Below are 15,901 nucleotides of genomic sequence, written 5' to 3'. Positions count from 1 at the left end.
TTTACCGGCTTCCTACATGAAAACAAGCTTCCATGATATCATCGTTCAGGCATTTAAGAGCAATATTACTTCCTAGCACGCTTCTGCAAAATGGACATTTTCCATTAGCATCCAGCAAGTAATACGGCAAGAAGAAAAAAGTGGACCTTAGGCCATTTAGCCTGCCCAGCTCTCTTTTGGCACAAGCCAGAAAACAAAAAGACCAAGCTTTGAGAAAGGATGTACAGCAGGAACGGAGCTGTGTAAGGAACAGAGCAGTCGGTGTGCCCATTTGAGTCCTGCAAAATGGCCACTGCCTGGTACCCATTAGCGGCCCAGATTTCCATTTGTTTTATTTTAAAGCAAACAATGAGATTTCAGTGCATCTTCTCCACCTGCCTCATGAGTGGGTTGGCCCCTGCAAGGAAGAGACACAGACCCCATTCCCACCTCAAGTCCTCTGATACACACAGAGGACTTGTTATCTTTGTTTGGGAGCAGCCAGAAGCAGGAAGAGACTATCGCTAACTACTCCTAAAGGACAAGAAGAAAACTGTCCTTCTCCTTCCATGAGTCCTTTGGATTCCACAGAAGAAGAGAAACCCTTTTGTGACATGCTATGGAGCACCTGAAAGTGGCCAATGAGACATTTGCTGTCTTAAATGTTTCATGAAATGAGAGGTTGACTAACCTAGCTCAACCCTGGTGCTAGAGGGGAAAGGACCCATCGCTTCTCGGCCTTCTGGCTAAGATCAAGTGTAGCTAGAGGGGAAAGGACCCATTGAAGGGGAAAGGTAGGTGGCTTCACCAACAATGAACATGAGGATGCTTGTAGAGCAAGGGGAAAGAGTCTTTTTCCATGTATTCAAGGACATCACCTATGCCACGTTTGAACATTACAATATTCATCCAGATCCAGGGTCAGCTGCTATCTACCGTATTTTTCGCTCTATAGGACGCACCCAACAATAAGACGCACCTTGTTTTAGAGGGGGAGAACAAGGGGGGGGATTTCTCCCTCTCTGCGCAGCGCCCCTTCAGCAAAGCAGCAGGAGAAACGGAGCCCCTTCCATTTCTCCTCCCACTTAGCTGAAGGGGCGCTGCACCTTAGCTGAAGGGGCACCTACCCTTCAGCGAAAGGAACCCGAAGCCTCCAGAGCACAGCCTCCAGCGGCTATCTTTGAAGCCTGGAGAGCGAGACGGGTCGGTGCGCACCGACCCCTCTCGCTCTCTAGGCTTCAGTGAAGGCAACCCGAAGCCTCCAGAGCGTGGCGGGAGCGCTCCCACTGCGCTTCGGAGGCTTCGCGTTGCTATTGCTGAAGCCAAGGAGCCTGCATTCACTCCATAAGATGCACACACATTTCCCCTTAATTTTTGGAGGGGAAATGCACATCTTATAGAGCGAAAAATACGGTAAATGTACATTCAGATGGAATGAGGGACACAGGAGGAGTGTGGGGTAAAAGACTAAACTGGTTTTGGTGCATTGAAGAAGCATTTACTAGGATGCATGGAAAGTCAGAAAGATTGGAGCATTTGTTCACTATTTCACAATGCATAATAAAAATCTATCAAGTTTAATTTTATCAGGTCTATTTTATCTTTTAAAAAAGGATAATCAACATTTCATATTATTGGTTGGCAGCTCCACATTTCTCTGATGAAGTCTTTATAGCAAAAATAAAAACTTTCCTAAAGCACACATGGAAAACACATAAAATATTATATGATTGTATAGGCATGATTATGCACATCACACCATGACAAAAGCAAGTTTGCCCTAAGTATACAACCAACAAGAGAAATATAGGCAATCATGACTTGCTTCCAGGTTAGTGTAGACCCACCATTGCAAATCTTCACATTTACTCTTTACACTTTTAGACGTGCACTTAAAGAATGTTAGTTACACAGACCTAAAAAACAAGTTATAAAGCATCCTTTACTGTAGTCACTTGTTAACTAAATAAAAGTACTGTAAGGATGAATTGGCAGGGGCAAAACTGAACCTTGTGCTCTTTTGGCTGGCAAAAAGAAACTAAATTACTTCGTTAACATTTTGGTGACCAAATCTTAAAATCAACATTTATAACTGTGGGAATCAACTAACATCATCTCAGATCAAGATTTGGCCACAACTATTGAAACTATAGCAAAATAAAAAGCTTTTAAAGCACAGCACACAGCATGTTTAGACAGGACTTCCCCTAGCTGTTTGTGTGGAGTATATCAGCCATGCACTTGAACTTGCTATACTTGATCTCTAAAACTATTAATTTCAGCTTAAGAGCTAGAGGACAGATTAGACTCTAGATACAACAGCTTTCAAGACTTACTAACAGCAACCCACTGACATCAAAGAGGCACCTGTAAAATTACAATTGTGTAGACCAAAACATTGAAGGCAGTGAACTTATTCTACATGATTTTCCCAAATACCAGTTACTTTCTAGACCTAACCAAGTGTTAAACACACCAGCCATGTCACACTACGTAGCCCTAACAAAAAACTGTGCTTGCTGACTAGTCCCACCTCCTGACATCTGCACATACAGTACAAACATATGAGGCTCAGATGTTGGTCTTGCCCATAACACCATCAGGTAATTCAAGATTATAGGGGTGTGTGTTATTGTACCAGTTTAGCAATGAGATTTATATCGCCTCCATCCCCCATGGTCACTGTAACCTGCTGGAGTTCTAACTTCAAATGTTGGGTTGCAATTCTGTGCACAGTTATGCCTTTGTCGCTTATTAAAAGGAAATGTACATACATAAGACATTGCAAAACTTAAGAGCTGAAATAACAGAGCTTGGCAGAACTTGAGTATTTTGTGGAGGTCAGCAAGCTAAAGAAACCAAGAGACTGACAGTACCCAAAGCAGAGTAATTCTTAAAGGAAGCAAAGATGACCTTATGTACACATTTGTCCAAAGCAGAACCTGATCATATGCAGTTGGGCGAGAGTTCCATTGCACAGGGAGACATTTTTCCTCTTACTCTAGCACTGACAGAGGAAGCGATGGTAAATACACACTGCAGGGTTATTTATAGGCAATTGGGCTACTAGAACTAGACAGCTATACCTCGCTTGTCTGGTAGATGCCTCACTTACCTTGCCTAGGACAGTTTTAGCCATTCCATTACTCCAGGCAGAAAGGCAAACAACAGAATCTTGTGGCCCCTTAAGGACTAGCAGATTCACTGTGGCATAGGCTTCCACAGACCACACAGTCTACTAAGTTTGTGCCATAATTTGGCTCAGTGGTACTCAGCTGAAATTGATGTTCACTGATTTCAATAGGTCGACTCTTCAAAAATCTTAGTTGAATGCCACCTTTTGTCTTTTAAGTTGCCCCAGGACTCCTGGTAGCTTGTGCTACCCTTCTGGAAATGGTTACAACAGAAAAGGAAATCCCTTACAAAAGAGATTTTCCTTCTACAGCAAGCAAGAGGCCTTGGAAAAATGTTCTTTATTTGAGTTCACAAAGCGGTGAAAGTCAACCCTAGCTGGTTTTAATATAAAAGGGCAGGGAGGAAGAAAGCCGAAGGCTCTGTAACAATATTGCTCAGCTTAATAATCTTTGAAATAAAGGAATATTTACAGAGCTTCAGCAAAAATCCTCCTCCCCTGGTATTGCGAAGACCACCACTCAAGCAATATGATAGGACTTAATAAAAACTACAATTATTATTTTCAATTTCTTGCTCTTCCATTCTTAAGTTATTGGGTTATTATCAACACCATGAGTCCAAAAAGATTATGTTTCCATTCTAGAGATAACCTGAAAAGAAGAAAGGCTCCAATACCTTTTCTGTTTTGTATCTCTCACAAACAGCACATGTTCACTTGAAAGTATATACAAATGTATTTATTCAACTGGATTTCTCCCAATACGTGTGTGTGTGTGTGTGTGTGTGTGTAGTTGTTCCTTCAGTTCTAAGCAATTGCTGAGAGAAGGAAGAACAAATAGGTAAATCGTCTCCAGCTATTGACTGCTAAATCCTCTGCCAGTTCTATTGCCAGCTTCTTATATTAGGTTATCTTAAGCCGTGGAATTAGAAATTACACCCTTTCCCACTGCACATCTAAAGTTAATGTTTCTCCTATCAGCTCACTCCAAAACCTTTATTATTTCTGATGGTTGTCTCAGTTTCACTGAAGAAAGCAAAATGCAATGCTGAAATCTGAAGTGACTCCAGAGCTTAGCATGGCTTAAATCTATCCAAAGAAGAGTCAAAGGAAAACATTGGCCCTGCACATATTTGATTCTATATGGTGTTGTGCCAATTCTGAGCAAAGCAGACATAAAACAGGCATAGGGAAAGCCTCAGAGGACACAATCAGCAAAGAGGCTACTGTGAAGCATAGTAGCAAATGGTATACTGGGTGCTGTTAAGTGATGAAACCACCGGGAAAGAATCATAACAACATCCCTAGTGCCTGTTAGAACTGCTTGGTCTCCCTGAAAAACAAGCTTCGTGCAATCTCACTTTCTGTCCAAAGAACCCTAGAGCCACTTTTGAGCAGGACCATTGTTTCTTGGGGCCCGAGGTAATGACTGTCTTTATACCATCCTTCTCAAGTTCACCGAACATCCAAACATCAACAACAGCAATGTGTACGCAGGTGCCTTAAGCACACACATGACTTTCTTTGAAGTTCTGTTGTGAAACTGAGAATTACAGAGCATTAAGTGAGGCATCGCCACATAATTTGAATGCAGTATTGTTGCAAGAATGTGCTGGTGTTTTTGACCTAGAAAACATGGGCCCATTGTCTTATGCTTCCATCTTTCACCAATAACCTAGAGTCAATTAAGCCCAGGTATCAATTACACTTTTTTAGCGTGGAAAATGTCTTCAATAACGGTAACCTGAATTTAATTTAATTTAATTCGCACAGCAGTAGCAAATATACAACTCTGCATGATTTCCCTTTTTTAAAAAAATGAATATCGGGGAGTTTTAGATTACAATATAAGAAAGAAAAAATAACTTTCAGACCCACTGGGAGTGGTTAGTGTGTCAAGAGACCAGAGTTCAAACTGCCACTCATCCATGAAGCTCAATGGGCCAGTCAGAACATCTCAGCGTAACCTACCTCACAGGGTTGTTGTGGTGATTAAATGAGGCAGAGGAGACAGCGGCGTAGCAACCCCTGCCGGCACCTGGGGTGGACCAAAGTTGTTGATCTTTTCCCCCCATAGCTAGCATTTTTGAAGGATGAACAGTGGCTCTGCCCCCCTGCAGCTCGCCTGGCATTCCCCCCCCCCCGATGCCCAGTAGCCACTGTGCCACCCCCCGCCCCTGCCTAGCTGGGGGAGAACCATGTACAGTGGTACCTCAGGTTAAGAACTTAATTAGTTCTGGAGGTCTGTTCTTAACCTGAAACTGTTCTTAACCTGAAGCACCACTTTAGCTAGTGGGGTCTCCTGCTGCTGCGCCGCTGGAGCACGATTTCTGTTCTCATCCTGAAGCAAAGTTCTTAACCCGAGGTACTTTTTCTGGGCTAGCGGAGTTTGTAACCTGAAGCGTCTGTAACCCGAGGTACCACTGTACTGCACTTTGAGCTCCTTGGGGAAAAGGTGAAGCATAAGTGCAACAAATAACATAAAAGGTATTCCAGCAAAGAAGTATGGGAGACAACAATATCAGATGCTTACTAGACATAATTTGGGGCAGGGGTGGAATGAAGGCCCTGAAATAGGCTCTCTGAAGAATTTAACCATTATCCAAGCTCCTGAAAGCTAAAGTTAGTTCCCCATCTCAGATCATCTTGTGTTAGACCCCTGCCTTATTTCACTATACTGTATAAAGTTGGTGAGTAGTAAATTGAAAACATGGATATACGCGGGTGGCAAAGTAATTTTCACTTGTTCAACTTCTTCCCAAAGCTACAGTTTAAAAATGTATCAGTATCTAGTTTTGCAAAGTCACTACTGTACATACTATGTCATTCTACTTGCAGACTTGCAATGCACTTTAGTGAAGAAGACTGTTTCAGTCTCCGCAAGCCAGTGGCGTAGCGTGGGTTGTCAGCACCCGGGGCAAGGCAAGTAATTTGCGCCCCCTAACCCGTGGATTTGCGCCCCCTAACCCGTGGATTTGCACCCCCTAACCCAAACCCCCAGATGTTGCGCCCGGTGCGGCCGGGCCCCCCTGCACCCCCCACGCTACGCCACTGCCGCAAGCAATGTCTTATGACACAAGGTATACCGACTGTATTAGAAAACCAGATCCTTATGTATAAATGGTATATCTGCCAAAGGCTGCTTGTACTAAAAAAAAGTGTGTGTGTGTGTGTGTGTGTGTGTGAGAGAGAGAGAGAGAGAGAGAGAGAGAGAGTATACACACATGCACACACAAACCTTGTTCACTGTAAATATTTAGCCTAAGTTCCAATATACTTTTTGCCCTATAATGAAGAAAGTGCCTTAAATACTTTTCATACTGCAGTAGCATATATATATATATATATATATATATATATATCCTTATTAAATACTGGTGGGAAGCAACAGGTTCAGCTTTGATAAATATCTATCTATTTCAAAAGTTTTAAGAGGGTTTCTACAAGCCTAGTTAAAACAGCCATAACACTGATAGGAACAAAATGTATGTTTTAAATGCAACATAAGTTGTTCAATATATCCAGTGCTAGTAGCATAGTTGGTTGTAGCAAGATGTAACCCATTACTGTTTCAAAGGCATTGTTACAATGGTTATTTAATAAATTGTTGCACACACAAATCTGAAGTTGTAAACTTTACCAGGCAAAGAGTGGATTTCCTATCATATTGTGCAAGAATCTCTTCCACAGAAAATTTGCCTACACAGCTGACTTACGCACAGCATTTCCAGTGGTTCATAATTCTACAAGAGGCAAATAAGCAGTGTGCACAACATGAAACTCCTCTGGGCATAGAGAACATTTGTTTCTCTTTTGTAGGAGAGAATGGGAAACCTAGATAGATGATAGATAGATAGATAGATAGATAGATAGATAGATAGATAGATAGATAGATATGATATAGATGATAGATGATAGATGATAGATAGATAGATGATAGATAGATAGATAGATGATAGATAGATAGATATCAGGCATAGACAAACGCCAGCCCTCCAGATGTTTGGGACTACAATTCCCATCATCCCTAACCATTGGTCCTGCTAGAGACAATGGGAATTGTAGTCCCAAACATCTGGAGGGCCTATGCCTGATATAGATAGATGATAGATAGATAGATGATTGATAGATAGATAGATAGATAGATAGATAGATAGATAGATAGAGATAGATAGATAGATAGATAGATAGATAGATAGATAGATAGATAGACAGACAGACAGACAGACAGACAGACAGACAGACAGACAGATATGGCCAACAACTCAACAGAAACTTTGCCTGTAGAAAACCTAATGAAAGAAATGGGTTTATTTCAAACCTTGTGCAGCTGGTGTCCCTGCATCAATCCCTCCTACTGTAAAGGGGAACTGAACGAATTGCTTTCGGGAGACTTGTCTACTCATAATGAAAATAAAAGTTTCATGAAGGCAAGTATTGATTTGTTTTTCAGCCTTAAGGAACTTTAGTTCTGGTGACAGAATGAGTGTGCTCACTTTTGTAATGGGCTTCCAACCTCAGTGGAGCTTGACAGCTTGTTTAAGATTTTGACTGGATTCAGTATGCCAGAGCAGAAGAGAAAGAGCATAGAGCCTGCATGCGAAATCACCTATGTAGCGCAAATAGAGTATGGAAGCAGAGTTTTTGGAGAGGATCTTGATGGCAATCAAGCCCCTTGCTGGATGCAGGAAATGCAGAGCGCGTGCACACACACACACACACACACACACCCCAACAGCTGGCTGTCTAACCTCTACTTGAAGACCTCCAGCAAGAGAGATACCCCCACTCCCAAGTACCGGTAATTGATCCCATTGCCAAATTTCTCCATTAAAAGTTTGTCCTACTGTTCAACCAAAATCTACCATCTTTTAACTTAATCTATTAGTTCTGGTCCTGTCCTCTGGGGAGCAGAGAGCAACTATTTGCCCACTTTTCTGCAATGGTCCTTAGTTAAGTGAGGAGTCCTATCATGTAAAAAAAAAACCCATCCTCTTCTCCAGCCTAACCATAACCAGTTCCTTCAACCTTTGCTAACAGGGAAAGCAAGCCCTATCTCTGAACATCATTCCACTTTTCCCTCACCTCATCCTTACACTCTTTCATTATTTCCCAATTTAATATTTGTTTTGTGAATTCAACAAGCAAGCACTGAGAAATGGGGCACAGCATCTTCTACCTGAACACAATATTAGAATCGAACATATCCTCATTCTAGACCAGCCTTTCTCAACCTTGGGCTCCTGCATGTTGTCGGACGACAACTCCTATCATCCCTTGCTAGCAGGACCAGTGGTCAGGGATGATGAAAGTTGTAGTCCAACAACAAGGTTGAGAATGACTGGTCTAGGCAGATGACATAATGAAACATCAGAACCACTATGCGATGAAACATCTACCACCAAAATATATCCTAGCTTCATGCTGTAGAACTATCCCATGGCACAAGAGAGGTGTGTTGCAGGCAAGATGAAAGGGGGAGGAAAATCACTAAGACCTAAAGTTATTCTAGCCACCAGAGAGCCACCTTTATCTTTGTGGAGATATGCCCACTGGATGGTGCAGCAATAAGTAATTAGTAAAGAACGCAACAGATTTGCCCCACTTCTTTGGCACAGGTTGCAACTATAAAGCATGTAATTAGGATCAGGACATTGTAGTGAGAAACAGTAAGAGCAGCCTCATTTCCACATAAGATTAGTGAACACAACACTTTCAAAGGAAGCCGATTTACAAGTCCAGTGACTACATAAATAGCAAGACACACCCACAGGCTTTCACAGGTCCAAAAAAATTACAAACATCCAAACTGTTCCTCCAACCACAATGGGTAATACGAAATCCAACTCTTATGTTCCTTCCAATATATTTCACAACTATTTCACACAAGATGAGGCAAGAACCAGAGTCTACCAGATGTAAGCTTTGCAAGTGCCAAGGAAAACAAAAATGGCAGAAGAGAGCTACAAAAAAATTAAAAATAAATGTATTAGAATATCTTCATGATAGCTACAGGGACACTCTAATTAAGCAAAACAAATACAGTGCCAGAAAAGGTCAGGCCAATATCAGTTTCAGAGGAACTTCAGTAATAAAACTAAAAGGTGGGGGCGTTTGTCAGGACAAATGGATAACTACCGAACCCATTTCACCTAACAGGATTTTCCAAAAAGGTGTCTCCTTTCTTCATTTGATAGCTCATTGGTCTCCAAACACAGGCAATTAGTACAAATTCAGAACTCAAGAAACCCAAATGCAGCTTCTCTAGAGGAGTGCATTTTCTCTCTCATTTCAAAGAGCACAGAACTGAATTTCTCAGACTATTGATTAACCCGATATGCCTGTCCTGGGAGGCCAGGTGAGCTGTCAGATAATGAGGAAGGAGGAGGAGGAGGCAGACAGACCTCTCCCACTCCCCTTCTTTTCGGTTTAAAGAAGAGCCTGCGAAGGGCAGAGGTGAAGTGTCAGGCTGAAGTAGGTACAACAGACAAGATACACGAGAGAGAAAGACGACAGAGGAACGGGGGAGGGGGGCACCAGCAAGACAGACCACCGCCCCAAGACGTTGGGAAGGGCAAGAAACTCCACAGGAGGGAAGACTCGGAGGAATCTCCCTTCCTGAGACTTGGTATGAAAGGGGGCACCTCTCCCTAGAGCCTGCTCCCCGCAGCCAATGTGCGCGTGTGCCTGGGGAGGAGCTGTCATTGCTCTTGCTCCTGCTGTGGCAACCAGAGAGAGATGGGGTGGGGGAGCGCGGGGGGGGGGGGGAGCCTGGCACGTGCAGCCCCTGCGCCCGGCCGGGGAGAGCCTCCCCCGCTCCCTCACCTCAAGGTGGGTCCCACACAGGCCGTCTCGGTGCTCTCAATCTCCTGCAGGATCCGCTCATGCTCCGGCAGGCTCTCCGCCATCTTGGATGGGAGGGAAGCGAGCGGAGGCGCGCAGAGGGAAAGGGCGAGAGCGAGGAAAGCGAGGCAGCCCCGCGGGGGAGGGAGGGAGGCTCGAAGGGGAGGGGCGAGCCGCTGCGCAGAGGAAGCGAGCCAATCAGCGAGCCGGAAGGAGCCGTCGACCTTCGGAGGTGCCCGCCTCCTGCAGAACTCCCTCGGGCGCGCGGTGGCCCGGACTGGGGCGCGGGGCGCTCCTGCTGTGGCAGCCGGGGAGCTGGGGCAAGGAGCTTTCCCTCGCTGCGGGTCGGGGAGGCGCTGGAAGGCGCGGGGTTGCTGAGCACTAAGGAGCTCCTAATTTGGAGTCAGTGGCACAAAGTTCAAGAGGACGTCCTTCCCCGCCCAGAAAGCCTGTTTCCATCCAATGGGGTGGGGGCCTAACTCTGCGCATAGCGCTAGGCTCTGCCCAGCTCCGCGCTTATTAATTCCCTCTCTCCAACCTGTCCCTGCAGCCCGATCCTATGCGTGCGTACTTGGAAGCAGGGTTGCTAACTTGAATAAAATATAAGGGCCTTCCTGCACAATCGTAACGTAACGTGGTGCACGTACAACCATCTGAATGGCAATGCCCATTAATTTGGGTGGGGGGCGGCTATCCCGTCAAATATTTTATTAGAGGGGGCGAATCGACTTCGGCTCCTGGGAGTTGGCTCCTATGCTTGGAAGTAAGTCTTGCTCGCGCTTACTTGGAGGTATTCGGCCAGAAGCCTGGAATTGCTGAGTCCAACGGGACTTACCCAGCCTGACAGCCCAGTCCTAGGCAGAGGTCGGCGCACCAAACCCCAACCGGAGAGGGAGGAGAGGCATCACATACTGAGATGCTCCTATCTCTGTACAGGACTGGTCTGCGCTCGTCTAAAACGACTTGGAGGCGCTTCCAGACGACCTGTTCATTGAGCATTCGTCCTGATCGGTCTGCAGAGATATTAGACGGACGATGCTGGCTGTGGAATGAGCGTTCCCTCTTGTTTGTTTACGAGGAGGTACTTTGCGTCTTTCCTTATCGCAAACGTCCGATCTTTGGAAGCAGGTTTGTGGCAAAAAAGCTCCCACTCCTCCACAACCTGGATTTGTCGGTATGTGGGCTGAATCCCATGTGAAAATATCGGCAGTCTGGAAACGCCCTCAGATGGTCGCTGAAGTTCTGTCTTTAGAAGAGATGGGTGGGATGGGTGTCTAGTTATCCTACACTAAAACGGTACTCTGCACACTCTCAATGGGTCTCTCCTTTTTATAACACCTTCACATATCCCAGAGTAGAACACTGACAGCGCAAACACTTTCTTGATAAATTTGCATTTATCACTTTGAGCCACTGTATCTGGAAATGGGTTGGTAAATACCTCATAGGTGTAAGAAGGGGGGGGGGGTAAGGCAGTACAAGCTCTTTGAACTGAAAAAGGCAGGGCCCTATATATATATATATATATATATATATATATATATATATATATATATATATTGAATTGTTTTGGTTTCTCATAAAGCTAGGCCCAGTTGACGTCCTCCTTACTTGCAGTTCAACCTGAAACACTATTCAGATGTGGAAAGGGTAACAGGAAGAAACAGGTCAACTGGATAGAGGGGTGTTAGGGTTGCCATATTTTGGAGAACAAAGAAAAATACACATTTGCCAGCTCCTGGGGCCAGAGGGGAGGGGGAGTGGGTGCAATCTACAATGTCCCTTCAAAATATACCAAAACAAGGACCTGGTCCTTTCCTGCAGTGTTTGTGTGTGTGTGCGTGTGTTTTGCACTTGGTTGTCTAGTACTAAGTATGCAACATAAAAAGTAGCCTGCTCCCACACCCCCGGACAGTTTGGCAAATTCAAGAAATCCACCCAGACAGAAAATTTACCCCCCTAAAAAGAGGACGTGTCCTAGAAAAAGAGGACATATGGGAATCCAAGAAACATCCTCCTATCCTCACAGAACCAGGAGGGAGGGAGGCAGTGTTGCTACTACTATGGTTCTTCCATAATTTTTTAACAACTTGGACTGAAATACAAATAGATATTAAAAAATTGCTTTTCCACTTTATTTACATTGAGTGAAGAACATATGAAACAGGGGGAAAGTTAAATTTGCTAAAACTGTGACATGAAAATAAAAATATCCTGGATGATGTGCAATGTTTGTCCACTGCTTTCAATGGGTCTACTCTGAGTATGACTTAGTTGGCTCTCTCTCATAGTTTTTCTAGCAGAATCATCTTTGTAAACTGATCCTTGTGGCAGCAGAGCCATGCTATTTTTAAAAAAAACTCTGTCAGGTACTAAAAATAAACTTGAATATGATACCTTGTAATCAAATATATAATATGGCCATGGAAACGCAAATGTATTTTTTTCTTTGCTAATTGCTGTATTTTAGCCTATAGTAAGTTAATGTGCTACTATGAATGTCAACCCTTTCGGTAATTCACTCTGCACTAGCTGCACAAATACTTTTTAATCATCAAAGCTATATCTGCATGGGTATGAAATGTAATCCACTCCCTGGGGGTTGGACGGATCGGGGGGACCTATTTTTCAAATATAACATTTTCTTAGACTCCAAAAGCAGGGGAAATAAAGAGTATACATTCACAGAAACCAAACCAATACCATCAGGAAATCATGTTCCCCAATGCAAAGCTGCTTCCAGCACAGAAATCCAAATAACGCCACTAAACAGAAGAACTGAGTCTTAGGAAGAATCTTGCCTTAACTTACGGAACCCAAATACTTTTCATGGAAATAACACATTTCATTAAAATCAAAGGATGTGTTTCAATTTCAGAGGTGTCCATTTTTACTGGTTGTTTTAGGAACAGCTGAACCTCTACTGAGGTCGGAAGGAATGATAGGATAGCTCTGTATAACCAAACATAAATAAATAAAACCACCCCCACAGGACTGAATAAAGTGTATTCTTCGCGATATGATGCTACTTACCCTAAAGTGATTCCTAGAGGCAGCTCCAAGTACTTGATCTCGCCAAGAACAGTTTCATATACGTTATCTTTGTTTTCTTCTGCATAAAATCCTGCTGCGTTTGGGCTGGTATTTATAGCCATGGTCAAATATTGAACTGTTTCAGTGTTAAGGGAGGACCTTCTCCTCTCTTATTATTACCACTGAAATGAAAAATGGTCAGCAACGAGAAAGTTAGGGATGAGAAAACAAACCCTGGATTGACTCTGGCAGTCCTGAAGACGTTCTGCCCGCAAGTGCTGTCACAGCTGTCATTCCCCTGCCAGCGCTTGGTAACCTTTTCCTTATGACTCCAGTCTCTGTCTTCTCCTTGAAGCCAGGTCTACTTAATACATACCCATTTTGATGTAACAGGCAATATATTAGCTAAAACACTGCATGTGCAAAATATTTTTATACATCCATAAAGTACAATAACAACACTGTAAAGTATACAGTTTTGGGGGGGTTCCCCCTCCCCCCCACTTTATTTTCCCTTCTACACGGGTTCTGTTTCTCTTTCTTTCTCTCTTTCTCTCTTTTACAGTGGTACCTCAGGTTAATAACTTAATTCGTTCTGGAGGTCCGTTCTTAACCTGAAACTGTTCTTAACCTGAGGTACCACTTTAGCTAATGGGGCCTCCCGCTGCCCCCACACGATTTCTGTTCTCATCCTGAAGAAAAGTTCTTAACCCGAGGTACTTTTTCTGGGTTAGCGGAGTCTGTAACCTGAAGCGTCTGAAACCTGAAGCGTATGTAACCTGAAACATCTGTAACCCGAGGTACCACTATATTTATGTCTCACCACGTTTAGTGCACATATAATTATGTACTTTTTGAACTTTCAATAAAGATGTTTTTTAATTTAAAAAACCACATCCGTAAAATAGAAATATACCCCTAGGATAAGGCAAAGCAGAGGGTGCTTTAGAATCAATGACCTTTTTAGCGTCTACATCAAGCTCAGTCTGACTACCACCACACATCCAAAGGCATGCAGTCATATTTTCCACGCTTGGCTTTTTCCTGTTGCTTTAATAAAAGTCTGCACAAGTTAAGGAAGCAGATTACATTGGGGGAAATACTGCAACGTGTACCAAGATCAATGTGCGCTGTTCTGGGAACTTTTCATAGTGATCTCAGAGATGCATCTTGGCAACTATTATGCTAAAAACCAGAGGAGCTGCAACAAAATGTTGCAGCAGGGAGTGCTTATTTTCAGAATTTGAACCACTCCATTCTATTCTCGGTAGTGGTGCCCTTCCTGTGGAACACCCTCCCTTCAGATGTCAAGGAGATAAAGAACTATACAACTTTTAGAAGACACATGAAGTCAGCCCTGTATCAGGAAGTTTTTAATGTTTGGTGATTTATATATTCTGTTAGCTTCCCACAGTAGCTGGGGAAACCCAGCCAGATGGGCAGGGTAATAATAATAATAATAATAATAATAATAATAATAATAATAATAATCCCCCTCCCATCCAGTTTTCTGTGTCTCCCCCCCCCCCACCATGCCAGTCAGATTACATGGCCATTAAAAAACATGGTCAGATCTCACTGGGCTGGTTTTGTGGGGGGTCCCCTTTGGGGAAATTTGCAGTCAAACACAACTATGCATGATTGCTAGTTAGTGCATAAAGGGGTTAAGGACCCCAGAACTGTACTTCCAAGACTCTCCTCCAGTGAAGGAGGAGGAAGTGAAGCCTTATCTTCCTGTTCTCTCTCTCTCTCTCTGCCTCATGTAACCAATGAGGACAGACACGCTTAAGCTAGCTCTGAATTTAGAGTATTTTGCCTGTATTATTCTTGCTGCTGCATGGAACAATGCATTACTGAGACCTTGAATCTGTAAGTAATGCATTTTAAAGTTACTTACAGTGTGGGGTCTGCTCATTGCAAGAGGGATAGAAAGAGAGGTCAGCTGCTGTGTGTAGATGTACGGAATAAAAACGGTTTAGCAACCTATATTCCTAACACTATAATGCTGCTTAACTTTTGTGAGTTTAATCTCTGCTACTGGGGCTCTCTCCTTGCAGGAGAGTGTGCAAAGCCCCATGTTTATTAGCTCTCCACATACATTTTTATTCCCCAACACCCTTTGAGGTTTTATAAAATAAAAAATGAGTAATTCTTCAAACCTTGGGATCCCATCCACCCTACTGATGCCTCTCTCTTGTGTGTGGCTGGTTCTATTTGGGCTGCATGAGCAATGGTATTCAGGCTGAATATTTTTTTAAAAAAACAACCCAAAAAACAGATAGAACTATATGGAATTTAGAGTTTTTATTGCTTAAATGGATCTCAGAAAAATAAAAAGCCCAAATCCCATTATCATCCATGATGTTTTGCTATAAGCAAAACATTATTATTATTATTATTTTGGCTTATTATTTGCCATTCACCCCAAAGTCTCAGGGCAAGTTGTTACAATTAAAAAACAACAACATGCTTGCTTGAGGCATAGCTTCCTGCAGACTCCAAAAAACACCCTGACTTCTAATTATTATTTCAAACCACAGGCAACAGTGAGAGACCTATTTAACAAATTTAACAAAAAAAGCATGCCCCGTCTGCACTATACATCTATGCCACTTTAAACAGTCATGTCTTCCCCCTAGGAAACCTGGGAATTGTAGTTTGTTAAGGCTGCTGAGAGTTGTTGAGAGACCTTTATTCCTCTCCCAGAGCCACAATAACCAGAATGGTTTTCCTGGGGAACTGTAGGAGCTATATACATTGTGACAATGAAAAGGCTTCTGTCTACTCTCCCTGTGGGTTTAAGGTTGCTCCTTTCAGAATGATGCATACTTCAGTAGGACACAAGTAAGTTATCTTAGCCACATATGCTTGAATTCAGCTGTATGTGCACATCACAGACAACAAGGTGTTTTA

The 15,901-nt window shown here is 43.2% G+C and overlaps 1 protein-coding gene across 7 annotated transcripts in view; it reads right to left on the bottom strand.

Moving 5' to 3' along the window:
* Nucleotides 1-13,266, bottom strand: part of EXOC6 (exocyst complex component 6) — a 93,096-nt gene extending 79,830 nt beyond the window's left edge. For 2 of the 7 annotated variants that reach the window (XM_028729781.2, XM_028729782.2), the window contains exon 1: nucleotides 12,989-13,264. In XM_028729781.2, coding sequence (XP_028585614.1) covers nucleotides 12,989-13,110 — 122 coding nt within the window. In that variant the 5' untranslated portion in view covers nucleotides 13,111-13,264. Of the gene's footprint in view, nucleotides 1-9,937; nucleotides 10,290-12,988 lie in introns of those variants that run through there. The other 5 variants (XM_077930432.1, XM_028729783.2, XM_028729784.2 and 2 more) reach the window with 5 other exon arrangements.
* Nucleotides 13,267-15,901: the final 2,635 nt, after the last annotated feature.

The sequence above is a fragment of the Podarcis muralis genome, chromosome 6 (genome assembly GCF_964188315.1).
Source record: "Podarcis muralis chromosome 6, rPodMur119.hap1.1, whole genome shotgun sequence".
In the NCBI taxonomy this organism is placed as follows: Eukaryota; Metazoa; Chordata; class Lepidosauria; order Squamata; family Lacertidae; genus Podarcis; species Podarcis muralis.
The sequence above is the reverse complement of the archived record's forward strand: the minus strand, read 5'-3'. Positions and strand labels throughout refer to the sequence as shown.